Source organism: Coregonus lavaretus, assembly GCF_964263955.1.
Source record: "Coregonus lavaretus genome assembly, chromosome: 26".
NCBI lineage: Eukaryota > Metazoa > Chordata > Actinopteri > Salmoniformes > Salmonidae > Coregonus > Coregonus lavaretus.
This window is the reverse complement of record NC_140013.1, coordinates 23,306,349-23,319,671: the sequence shown is the minus strand read 5'-3', so window position 1 is coordinate 23,319,671 and position 13,323 is coordinate 23,306,349. Positions and strand designations below refer to the sequence as shown.

Genomic DNA, 13,323 nt, shown 5'->3' with positions numbered 1-13,323 from the left:
AGGTAGCCTTCCACAACCTTCCCACAATAAGTTGGGTGAATTTTGGCCATTCCTCCTGACAGAGCTGGTGTAACTGAGTCAGGTTTGTAGGCCTCCTTGCTCGCACACACTTTTTCAGTTCAGCCCACAAATTATCTATAGGATTGAGGTCAGGGCTTTGTGATGGCCACTCCAACACCTTGACTTTGTTGTCCTTAAGCCATTTTGCCACAACTTTGGAAGTATGCTTGGGGTCATTGTCCATTTGGAAGACCCATTTGCGACCAAGCTTTAACTTCCTGACTGATGTCTTGAGATGTTGCTTCAATATATCCACATCATTTTCCTTCCTCATGATGCCATCTATTTTGTGAAGTGCACCAGTCCCTCCTGCAGCAAAGCACCCCCACAGCATGATGCTGCCACCCCGTGCTTCACGGTTGGGATGGTGTTCTTCGGCTTGCAAGCAACCCCCTTTTTCCTACAAACATAACGATGGTCATTATGGCCAAACAGTTCTATTTTTGTTTCATCAGACCAGAGGACATTTCTCCAAAAAGTACGATCTTTGTCCCCATTTGCAGTTGCAAACCGTAGTCTGGCTTTTTTATGGCGGTTTTGGAGCAGTGGCTTCTTTCTTGCTGAGCGGCCTTTCAAGTTATGTCGATATAGGCCTCGTTTTACTGTGGATATAGATACTTTTGTACCTGTTTCCTCCAGCATCTTCACAAGGTCCTTTGCTGTTGTTCTGGGATTGATTTGCACTTTTCGCACCAAAATACGTTCATCTGTAGGAGACAGAACGCGTCTCCTTCCTGAGCGGTATGACGGCTGCGTGGTCCCATGGTGTTTATACTTGCGTACTATTGTTTGTACAGATGAACGTGGTACCTTCAGGAGTTTGGAAATTGCTCCCAAGGATGAACCAGACTTGTGGAGGTCTACCATTAGTTTTCTGAGGTCTTGGCTGATTTCTTTTGATTTTCACATGATATCAAGCAAAGAGGCACTGAGTTTGAAGGTAGGCCTTGAAATACATCCACAGGTATACCTGCAATTGACTCAAATTATGTCAATTAGCCTATCAGAAGCTTCTAAAGCCACGACATCATTTTCTGGAATTTTCCAAGCTGTTTAAAGGTACAGTCAACTTAGTGTACGTAAACTTCTGACCCACTGGAATTGTGATACAGTGAATTATAAATGAAATAATCTGTCTGTAAACAGTTGTTGGAAAAATTACTTGTGTCATGCACAAAGTAGATGTCCTAACCGACTTGCCAAAACTATAGTTTGTTAACAAGACATTTGTGGAGTGGTTGAAAAACTAGTTTTAATGACTCCAACCTACAGTGAGGGGAAAAAGTATTTGATCCCCTGCTGATTTTGTACGTTTGCCCACTGACAAAGACATGATCAGTCTATAATTTTAATGGTAGGTTTATTTGAACAGTGAGAGACAGAATAACAACAAAAAAATCCAGAAAAACGCATATAAAAAATGTTATAAATTGATTTGCATTTTAATGAGGGAAATAAGTATTTGACCCCTCTGCAAAACATGACTTAGTACTTGGTGGCAAAACCCTTCTTGGCAATCACAGAGGTCAGACGTTTCTTGTAGTTGGCCACCAGGTTTGCACACATCTCAGGAGGGATTTTGTTCCACTCCTCTTTGCAGATCTTCTCCAAGTCATTAAGGTTTCGAGGCTGACGTTTGGCAACTCAAACCTTCAGCTCCCTCCACAGATTTTCTATGGGATTAAGGTCTGGAGACTGGCTAGGCCACTCCAGGACCTTAATGTGCCTCTTCTTGAGCCACTCCTTTGTTGCCTTGTCCGTGTGTTTTGGGTCATTTTTATGCTGGAATACCCATCCACGACCCATTTTCAATGCCCTGACTGAGGGAAGGAGGTTCTCACCCAAGATTTGACGGTACATGGCCCGTCCATCGTCCCTTTGATGCGGTGAAGTTGTCCTGTCCCCTTAGCAGAAAAACACCTCCAAAGCATAATGTTTCCACCTCCATGTTTGACGGTGGAGATGGTGTTCTTGGGGTCATAGGCAGCATTCCTCCTCCTCCAAACACGGCGAGTTGAGTTGATGCCAAAGAGCTCGATTTTGGTCTCATCTGACCACAACACTTTCACCAGTTCTCCTCTGAATCATTCAGATGTTCATTGGCAAACTTCAGACGGCCCTGTATATGTGCTTTCTTGAGCAGGGGGACCTTGCGGGCGCTGCAGGATTTCAGTCCTTCACGGCATAGTGTGTTACCAATTGTTTTCTTGGTGACTATGGTCCCAGCTGCCTTGAGATCATTGACAAGATCCTCCCGTGTAGTTCTGGGCTGATTCCTCACCGTTCTCAGGATCATTGCAACTCCACGAGGTGAGATCTTGCATGGAGCCCCAGGCCGAGGGAGATTGACAGTTATTTTGTGTTTCTTCCATTTGCGAATAATTGCACCAACTGTTGTCACCTTCTCACCAAGCTGCTTGGCGATGGTCTTGTAGCCCATTCCAGCCTTGTGTAGGTCTACAATCTTGTCCCTGACATCCTTGGAGAGCTCTTTGGTCTTGGCCATGGTGGAGAGTTTGGAATCTGATTGATTGATTGCTTCTGTGGACATGTGTCTTTTATACAGGTAACAAACTGAGATTAGGAGCACTCCCTTTAAGAGTGTGCTCCTAATCTCAGCTCGCTACCTGTATAAAAGACACCTGGGAGCCAGAAATCTTTCTGATTGAGAGGGGGTCAAATACTTATTTCCCTCATTAAAATGCAAATCAATTTATAACATTTTTGACATGCGTTTTTCTGGATTTTTTTGTTGTTATTCTGTCTCTCATTGTTCAAATAAACCTACCATTAAAATTATAGACTGATAATTTTTTTGTCAGTGGGCAAATGTACAAAATCAGCAGGGGATCAAATACTTTTTTCCCTCACTGTATGTGCTTTCTTGAGCAGGGGGACCTTGCGGGTGCTGCAGGATTTCAGTTCTTCACGGCATAGTGTGTTACCAATTGTTTTCTTGGTGACTATGGTCCCAGCTGCCTTGAGATCATTGACAAGATCCTCCCGTGTAGTTCTGGGCTGATTCCTCACCGTTCATGATCATTGCAACTCCACAAGGTGAGATCTTGCATGGAGCCCCAGGCCGATGGAGATTGACAGGTCTTTTGTGTTTCTTCCATTTGCGAATAATCGCACCAACTGTTGTCACCTTCTCACCAAGCTGCTTGGCGATGGTCTTGTAGCCCATTCCAGCCTTGTGTAGGTCTTCAATTTGTCCCTGACATCCTTGGAGAGCTCTTTGGTCTTGGCCATGGTGGAGAGTTTGGAATCTGATTGATTGATTGCTTCTGTGGACAGGTGTCTTTTATACAGGTAACAAGCTGAGATTAGTAGCACTCCCTTTAAGAGTGGGAGCCAGAAATCTTTCTGATTGAGAGGGGGTCAAATACTTATTTCCCTCATTTAAAATGCAAATCAATTTATAACATTTTTGAAATGCGTTTTTCTGGATTTTGTTGTTGTTATTCTGTCTCTCACTGTTCAAATAAACCTACCATTAAAATTATAGACTGATAATTTCTTTGTCAGTGGGCAAACGTGCAAAATCAGCAGGGGATCAAATACTTTTTTCCCTCACTGTAAGTGTATATAAACCTCCGACTTCAACTGTATGCACATTGACATTGTACACTTGCTGTACACATCATAGACGTATGATGTATATTTTAGATAAACTGTATATAAACACATGTCAACTCATACTGACCAAAGGGGACATACTATGAGATATTGTGTCAAACATCTGTTTAGCTGATAACCCTACAGTATTCGAAACATGCAAATAGACCTAATGATTTGTAAGTACAGACTTCCTGTATAGCCCGTCACCCATTAGCACTAGAGCATTTTTAGCTAAATATGATTTGTCTATTAGAAGGGTTTTGCATATATTTGGTTGTGACTTCAAAGTTATGTCTCTAGGGCTGTGGCGGTCAAGACATTTAGTCAGCTGGTGATTGTCAAGCAAATAACTGTCGGTCTCACGGTAATTTACCGTTAATTAACATAAACACATTTAGCATCTTCATTTAAAAAAGTATAATAAATCCATGTAATATAGCCTACACCTTCACAATAAATCCATTATTTATTTTAGACAGGTCTAAAGAAACATGATATGAAGAAATTGTAGTCTATTTCAGAAGAACAGAATAGTATACTCTGAATTGTCTTTATGTTAGGTCCTGATCTGGCTATGCCAAATGGCTGTGGGCTACACTAGTTCATTTAGCAGACAAGATTTGCTTAGAATTCCATGGCATTATTTTATTTTATAGTATGAAGAATACAATTGAACAAAGCTGAATAAAATAGAAAGGATATTTTCGGCCTCCCAAGTGGCGCAGCGGTCTAAGGCACTGGATCGCAGCGCTTGAGGCGTCACTACAGACCTGGGTTCGATCCCAGGCTGTGTCACAACCGGCTGTGACCGGGAGTCCCATAGGGCGGCACACAATTGGCCCAGCGTTGTCTGGGTTAGGGGAGGGTTTGACCGGAGGGGCTTTACTTGGCTCATCGTGTTCTAGCGACTCCTTGTAGCGGGCCGGGCGCCTGCAGGCTGACTTCGGTCGTCAGTTGAACGGTGTTTCCTTTGTTGGGGAGTGGCAGCAATGAGACAAGATCGTAATTGGATATCACGAAATTGGGGAGAAAAAGGGGGTAAAATAAAAATAAAAATTAATCGAAAATTATATTTTCTCCAAACGATGTAAGGGAGTGCGCACATGCGGCTACTCCTATATGCTTAATTTAGAGTTATTCATGTAACTTTAGTTGTTCTACAAACGTTGGGCTGTGTTTTGATTTTTAATACATTGTAAGGTTGCATGATGCGACTCTAATGATGATTTGAAAGACGTTGCTTGAAAGGCATGAGCTCTGCTTAGTTTTTTGCACAAGCTGTACAGACTTCATCAGTCTCTCATTCACAATTTGACAAGCACTTGCTAATGCCTCTAATTTCCCAGCGGCATCCCCTTTGTGTGGCCGTAATGCACCCTAAAAAAATCCATGCCTTTTTTACGGCAAATGGCCATTGTGCCCTTGGCCCGGAGTGCTGCATTGTGCCCTTCTCCCTGAGTGCTGCCTGCTCCGATGCGCCTCTCACTCACATAGCTCTCCATCACGTGATCGGGTCTTTCTCAAAGTGAAGACAGACACATCGGCAAAGTAACTGCGCGTGTCCTTATCCAATTCCGAGGTGAATATTGAAGATATTGGAAGAACTGTCCACATTTACTTTTCGTCAGCCAACAAGATGAGTAGGCCTAACGAACAGCAAAAGCACTAGCCTATGTCAGTCTACTATCCCCCATAGTACAAAGGTTGACCTGTTCTGTGCGAGAAATAAATATTCCAAACATAGTCTGGGACAGTTGTGGGATGCGATAGATCCCAAATTAATAGAACCACTAGCATCAACTAAAACTTTTTTACGCAATGTAAAGGGGCAGGTAGCTTAGTGGTTAAGAGCGTTGTGGCAATAACCTTGCTGGTTCTATTCCCCAAGCCGACTAGGTGAAAAATATGTCGATGTGCCCTTGAGCAAGGCAGTTAACCCTAATTGCTCCTGTAAATTGCTCTAGATAAGAGCGTCTGCTAAATGACTAAAATGTAAATGTGGCTGACGCAACAGATCAGAACGTTTAGCTTAAAATGTTGATAAACTATTAGGCTATAACCGTCCGGTCCAGGCAGATTGTGTATACACCGTCCGCTGTGTGAGTTTTACAGATGTGGCGCGGGACATGTTGGTTACCCAAGACAGTCCCAGTTAATGCCATGGCCCCTAACCTCATCGCTGGGGCAGATAGAGTTTCCAGAGGACCGGGAGAGAGAGTATGCAGCATGCAACCTGTGGTGGAACTTTTGACTGTGGCAGGCCCTGAAATGAGGGGTACTACAGGATGGAGGGACTTCCAGACAGACGGCCATACTCCACTCCAGAGGCCTTGGGTCTTCCACTCCCCAGGACAGGCAGGCAGGCTGACCAGAGAGATGCCTGCTCATAGAGGACCTGGTGGGGGTTGACTTCTCCTCTTCCAGTCCCACAGTAGAGAGGAGGTCCCTCCCTGTACAGTCCCTGCAGAGGGAACCCATACCCTGTAAAACGCCAATCTCTCAGAGAGGTCTGAGCCTCCCTGATTCCGTCTGCACGTCAGAACGCTAACTTAGCTCCCGAAGTGAAGTCATTGTTTTCATTAGAAGAGAAACAAAAGGTTATCATCAGCCAGGCCTGGACTGGAGCAGAACTGAAACTGAACCCAACTGGAGGCTTCCCCCACTGAGCCTCATAGACAGACTGCAGACAGGCCTCACTCCTACATTTGTCTCTCCCTTTCACTGAAATGACTAGAGAGACCACAGTGCTGAAATCATTATATGCTACTATGTGTCTATACCAAATTGTCTGGACTGGTGCAGTCCTTGGTGTATTTTTGCTTGGCGATCTCAAGGTCACTGGTACAATTCTTGCTCAGACTTGCTATCAGACTTTCAAACATCAATGTTTCTATGCTTCTCAGACAACTCTCAGGAAAGTGACCTCTCAGACTCTCAATGTTACTCTTCAGGAGCTAGTCATTTCAAGCGACACCCATCTTCTTCCCTATTATATGGAAAGTGAGTTTCCTCTGTGTGAGATTCTTGATGTGCTACACCGAACTACACCGAACATATACAATATAAATAGTCCCAGTTTCAAACACACATTTGCCGATTTTATGCGGTATGTTTTATATTCGTATCAAGTCACAATATACAGTCACAACAGTCATTATACACTGAACAATAATATAAATGCAACATGTTTCATTAGCTGAAATAAAAGATACCAGACATTTTCCATTCGCACAAAGAAACGTATTTCTCTAAAATGTTTTGCACAAATGTGTTTACATCCCTGGTAGTGAGCATTTCTCCTTTGCCAAGATAATCCATCCACCTGACAGGTGCGGCATATCAAGAAGCTGATTAAACAGCATGATTATTACACAGGTGCACCTTGTGCTGGTGACAATAAAAGGCCACTCTAAAATGTGCAGTTTTGTCACACAACACAATGGCACAGATGTCTCAAGTTTTGAGGGAGCATGCAATTGGCATGCTGACTGCAGGAATGTCCACCAGAGCTGTTGCCAGATAATTGAATGTTAATTTCTCTACCATAAGCTGCTTCCAACGTCGTTTTTAGAGAATTTGGCAGTACATCCAACCAGCCTCACAACCGCAGACCATGTGTATGGCGTCGTGTTGGCGAGCGGTTTACTGATGTCAACGTTGTGAACAGAGTGCCCCATGGTGGGGTTATTGTATGGGCAGGCATAAGCTAAGGACAACGAACACAATCAGCATTTTATCGATGGCAATTTGAATGCACAGAGATGCCGTGATGTGATCCTGAGGCCCATTGTTCAGCATGATAATGCACAGCCCCATGTCGCAAGGATCTGTACACAATTCCTGGAAACTGAAAATGTCCCAGTTCTTCCATGGCCTGCATACTCACCAGACATGTCAGCCATTGAGCATGTTTGGGATGCTCTGGATCGACGTCTAAGACAGCGTGTTCCAGTTCCCGACGATATACAGCAACTTCGCACAGCCATTGAAGAGGAGTGGGACAATATTCCACAGGCCACAATCAACAGCCTGATCAATTATGTGCGAAGGAGATGTGTCGCGCTGCATGAGGGAAATGGTGGTCACACCAGATACTGACTGGTATCTGTGACAAACCGATGCATATCTGTATTCCAAGTCATGTGAAATCCATAGATTAGGGCCTAATGAATTTATTTCAATTGACTGATTTCCTTATATGAACTGTAACTCACCGCACGGCAAGCGGTACCGGAGCACCAAGTCTTGGTCTCCTTAACAGCTTCTACCCTCAAGCCATAAGACTGCTGAACAATTAATCAAATTGCCACCCAGACTATTTACATTGACCCCCCCCCCCCCACCACCTTTGTTTTTACACTGCTGCTACTCGCTGTTTATTTTCTATGCATAGTCACTTTACCCCTACCTACATGTACAAATTACCTCGACTAACATGTACCCCCGCACATTGACTCGGTACCGGTACCCCCGGTATATAGCCTCGTTATTGTTCTTTTCTTGTGTTACTTTTTATTTCATTTTTTACTTTAGTTTATTTAGTAAATATTTTCTTAACTCTATTTCTTGAACTGCATTGTTGGTTAAGGGCTTGTAAGTAGGTATTTCACAGTAAGGTCTACACCTGTTGTATTCGCCGCATGTTGTGTTTATATTTTTGTTAAGTATAATTAGATGTAATGTGTGTTCCTCAGCCATGAATTCCTGTGGAGGTATGCTTGCTTCGCATACTGTATTGAACAGACGGAAAACTTTAGTGTTATCCTCACTCGAAGAAGGATAGGCTAAATGAAGTGCCACACACAGTGTGAGGGTACAGCATAGAATAGTCCTATATGAGCATAAAATTACTACGATCTAGTAATGGTATTATATGGGGTACAGAGGCAGAGTCGGTGGCAAAAGGTTTTTATGTGTGGATTTTAAGTGTGGATTTTTCTGCTCCTCTTACCTCGTGTTACAATTATTCATGACACAGCAGGGGCAAAACGCTCCTTGTGAATTTCCTCCTCTGCCAGTTCCTTTAAAGTTAGCTGTAGTGTGATTCTAGCCTTCAGCGAATTCACTGCAGGCTGTGTCTCTGCTGCTGTTTTATTCAACCTGCCACATTTTCTAGTCCCTTTATACTTCAGAGAAACAGCTTGCCTTATAAATAGATACTGGTACTTCTGCACTTTTGGTGTAGTGATAGTGAAAATGGCTGTAGGCCTATCAACTTTTGGATATCAATGGCTGTCTGACAAATAATTATTTATCAACAGATGTTATAAACTGGATGGAAAACAACTAGTAAGATGTACAGTGGCTTGCGAAAGTATTCACCCCCCTTGGCATTTTTCCTATTTTGTTGCCTTACAACCTGGAATTAAAATTGTTTTTTTGGGGGGGTTGTATCATTTGATTTACACAACATGCCTACCATTTTGAAGATGCAACATTTTTATTGTGAAACAAACAAGAAATAAGACAAAGAAACAGAACTTGAGCGGGCATAACTATTCACCCCCCCAAAGTCAATACTTTGTAGAGCCATTTTTTGCAGCAATTACAGCTGCAAGTCTCTTGGGGTATGTCTCTATAAGCTTGGCACATCTAGCCACTGGGATTTTTTCCCATTCTTCAAGGCAAAACTGCTCCAGCTCCTTCAAGTTGGATGGGTTCTGCTGGTGTACAGCAATCTTTAAGTCATACCACAGATTCTCAATTGGATTTAGGTCTGGGCTTTGACTAGTCCATTCCAAGACATTTAAATGTTTCCCCTTAAACCACTCAAGTGTTGCTTTAGCAGTATGCTTAGGGTCATTGTCCTGCTGGAAGGTGAACCTCCGTCCCAGTCTGAAATCTCTGGAAGACTGAAACAGGTTTCCCTCAAGAATTTACCTGTATTTAGCGCCATCCATCATTCCTTCAATTGTGACCAGTTTCCCAGTCCCTGCCGATGAAAAACATCCCTACAACATGATGCTGCCACCACCATGCTTCACTGTGGGGATGGTGTTCTCTGGGTGATGAGAGGTGTTGGGTTTGCGCCAGATATAGCGTTTTCCTTGATGGCCAAAAAGCTCAATTTTAGTCTCATCTGACCAGAGTACCTTCTTCCATATGTTTGGGGAGTCTCCCACATGGCTTTTGGCGAACACCAAACGTGTTTGCTTATTTTTATCTTTAAGCAATGGCTTTTTTCTGGCAACTCTTCCGTAAAGCCCAGCTCTGTAGAGTGTATGGCTTAAAGTGGTCCTATGGACAGATACTCCAATCTTCTGCTGTGGAGCTTTGTAGCTCCTTCAGAGTTATCTTTGGTCTCTTTGTTGCCTCTGATTAATGCCCTCCTTGCCTGGTCCGTGAGTTTTGTTTGGCGGCCCTCTCTTGGCAGGTTTGTTGTGGTGCCATATTCTTTCCATTTTATAATAATGGATTTAATGGTGCTCCGTGGGATGTTCAAAGTTTCTGATATTTTTTTATAACCCAACCCTGATCTGTACTGCTCCACAACTTTGTCCCTGACCTGTTTGGAGAGCTCCTTGGTCTTCATGGTGCTGCTTGCTTGGTGGTGCCCCTTGCTTAGTGGTGTTGCAGACTCTGGGGCCTTTCAGAACAGGTGTGTATATACTGAGATCATGTGACACTTAGATTGCACACATGTGGACTTTATTTAACTAATTATGTGACTTCTGAAGGTAATTGGTTGCACCAGATCTTATTTAGGGGCTTCATAGCAAATAGCAATACATATGCACGTACCACTTTTCCATTATTTATTTTTTAGAATATTTTGAAACAAGTTATTTTTTTCATTTCACTTCACCAATTTGGACTATTTTGTGTATGTCCATTACATGAAATCCAAATAGAAATCCATTTAAATTCCAGGTTGTAAGGCAACAAAATAGGAAACATGCCAAGAGGGGTGAAGACTTTTGCATGCCACTGTACGACATTCAATTACTTTTCTCTTTATTTGTTTGATTTTCTCTTCCTGTTGCTCGGACGATTGACCAGAGTATAGGTGTTTTATACTAACGGTACATTTCCCATTTCTCTCCTCTGTCCGTCCAGATGAAGCTGTGGAACAAGTACAAGGTGACCAGTATTCCCTCGCTGGTGTTTGTGGATGCAGCCACAGGGAAGGTGGTGTGTCGGAACGGACTACTGGTGGTGAGAGATGACCCCAAAGGTAAGTCTCCTCAGTCAGCCTGAGCCTCAGCACTGAGAAACTGCATGGGTACCAGTACACACACACACACACACGCAAACAAGAATACAGTTTATTACATGCAAAATGCCTCGTCAGAATTTCATATTGCAAAGTTTCTGTGCCACATCCTTCACCAGCTGGAGAGCTGGCCATATTTCTCAATTTGTGTCCTCTTCTGGTATTGCATGAACATTATAAAATGCCCCGTCTTACTCCCACATCTGCAGACCTATAATTTCCCTGCTTTTAAGTGGGAGACTGCCTGTTAGCAAGAGCAGACTTGCATTCCTTTCTGGTAGAGAGATGAGGATGTCCTCTCATGGCAAAAACATCGCAATATTTTGACATCCTGCTCTTCAGAGCCCTTATTGCACAACATGAGAAAGGCCCATTAGTCAGAGAGGGGGAGAGAGGTAATGGAGGCATCGTGGCAGTAGAACCCGTGGTCCGGGGGAATGGATTTCACATGAGCTGAGCTCTATGACAGATCCTCTGTCTGTCTGCTTAATGAATCCCAGTCTCCATCCCAGCCCACAATATACTACATACTGTATTATTCCCATGATTCATTAACTACCAACTAGATGTGGGTAAGGAAGAGATTCATCTTCTTGCTCCATCCCCTCCTCTTTCAGAGTTGTTAGAGGGGGTGTGTAGTGTGGTAGCGGTAGCAGAAAGGGGGTGTGTGTGTGTTTGTTTATGTTGTGATGAGGAAGGGAGACAGGGGGGTTACAGGCAGGGTAGTAAGAGTTTGAGGTGGGCTGGGGAGGGGGAGGGTGGTTGAGGATTCAGGACCCTCTCTCTTTCAGCATTATGAAAGAGACGTCTTGAGTGGCGGAGCGGAGGAGAAGTTGCCTGCAGCGCCAGGAAGGAGTGCACTTTTACATTGTGAATGGGGACAACAATAAAAGGCTGCAGCAGCAGAGGCAGTGGGGATGTGTCAGCCCTGCCCAATGAAGCCCTACAGAGGAACCTTTACAGCCCTGCCTAATGAAGCCCTACAGAGGAACCTTTACAGCCCTGCCTAATGAAGTCCTACAGAGGAACCTTTACAGCCCTGCCTAATGAAGCCCTACAGAGGAACCTTTACAGCCCTGCCTAATGAAGCCCTACAGAGGAACCTTTACAGCCCTGCCTAATGAAGCCCTACAGAGGAACCTTTACAGCCCTGCCTAATGAAGCCCTACAGAGGAAGGCCCACATAAAGGAACCTTTAAAGCCCTGCCTAATAAAGCCCTACAGTGGAACCTTTACAGCCCTGCCTAATGAAGCCCTACAGAGGAACCTTTACAGCCCTGCCTAATGAAGCCCTACAGAGGAAGGCCCACATAAAGGAACCTTTAAAGCCCTGCCTAATAAAGCCCTACAGTGGAACCTTTACAGCCCTGCCAAATGAAGCCCTACAGAGGAACCTATACAGCCCTGCCTAATGAAGCCCTACAGAGGAACCTTTACAGCCCTGCCTAATAAAGCCCTACAGAGGAACCTTTACAGCCCTGCCTAATAAAGCCCTACAGAGGAAGGCCCACATAAAGGGACCTTTAAAGCCCTGCCTAATGAAGCCCTACAGAGGAACCTTTACAGCCCTGCCAAATGAAGCCCTACAGAGGAACCTTTACAGCCCTGCCTAATGAAGCCCTACAGAGGAACCTTTACAGCCCTGCCTAATGAAGCCCTACAGAGGAACCTTTACAGCCCTGCCTAATGAAGCCCTACAGAGGAACCTTTACAGCCTACAGCGCTTTATTTATGATTACACCTTTTTATTTGGTCATCCCAAATGCATTTCTAGTGCTTGACACTGACAATGAAGACAACTTGAAAAAGAAACGAGAGCAGGAGGGAGGGAAAGAGAGGGGGTAAGGCTAGCAGCGCTCCCTGTCCCTGTATGGGAAATTGAAAAGCATGGCTTTCAATCGTCATTAAAACCACATTTTGCATCTGTTGTGCGGTCCCATTTCCAAACGCAGATGACATGGAGTACAAAAGAGCTTGTGAGTAGGAGACACGCTGGGTTTAGACGTTTGTATGACAAATGCTGGGCACATGTGCATGTATTTCATATCTATTAGCTGTGCCAGGGGGATGGAGAGAGTGCTCTGGTTTTGAATGGGGAGTTTCTAGCACAGAAAAAGCTCTCTTCTCTGTTCAATAATCAGACCCTTGGCTCTCTCTATCCTTTCTGCCTAACACCAAACCCTCCCTCCCACCCTCCTTCTCCCTCATTCCCTCCCTCACCCCCTCTTCACCGCTGTCCTTTTCTCCCCCCCCCCCCCCTTCTCTCTCTCAGGCCTGGAGTTCCCCTGGGGGCCCAAGCCCTTTGCGGAGGTGGTGGCCGGCCCTCTGCTCAGGAACAACAGGCAGACGACAGACATCAGCTCCCTGGAGGGCCACTATGTGGGAGTGTACTTCTCAGCACACTGGGTGAGTGGTGGGGGGGCCGGGAG

The 13,323-nt window shown here is 44.4% G+C and overlaps 1 protein-coding gene across 1 annotated transcript in view; it reads left to right on the top strand.

Moving 5' to 3' along the window:
- Window positions 1-13,323, top strand: part of LOC311101298 (nucleoredoxin-like) — a 76,198-nt gene that overhangs the window by 51,557 nt on the left and 11,318 nt on the right. The window contains exons 2-3 of the mRNA XM_084142426.1: window positions 10,738-10,855; window positions 13,167-13,300. Coding sequence (XP_083998552.1) covers window positions 10,738-10,855; window positions 13,167-13,300 — 252 coding nt within the window. The remainder of the gene's footprint in view (window positions 1-10,737; window positions 10,856-13,166; window positions 13,301-13,323) is intronic.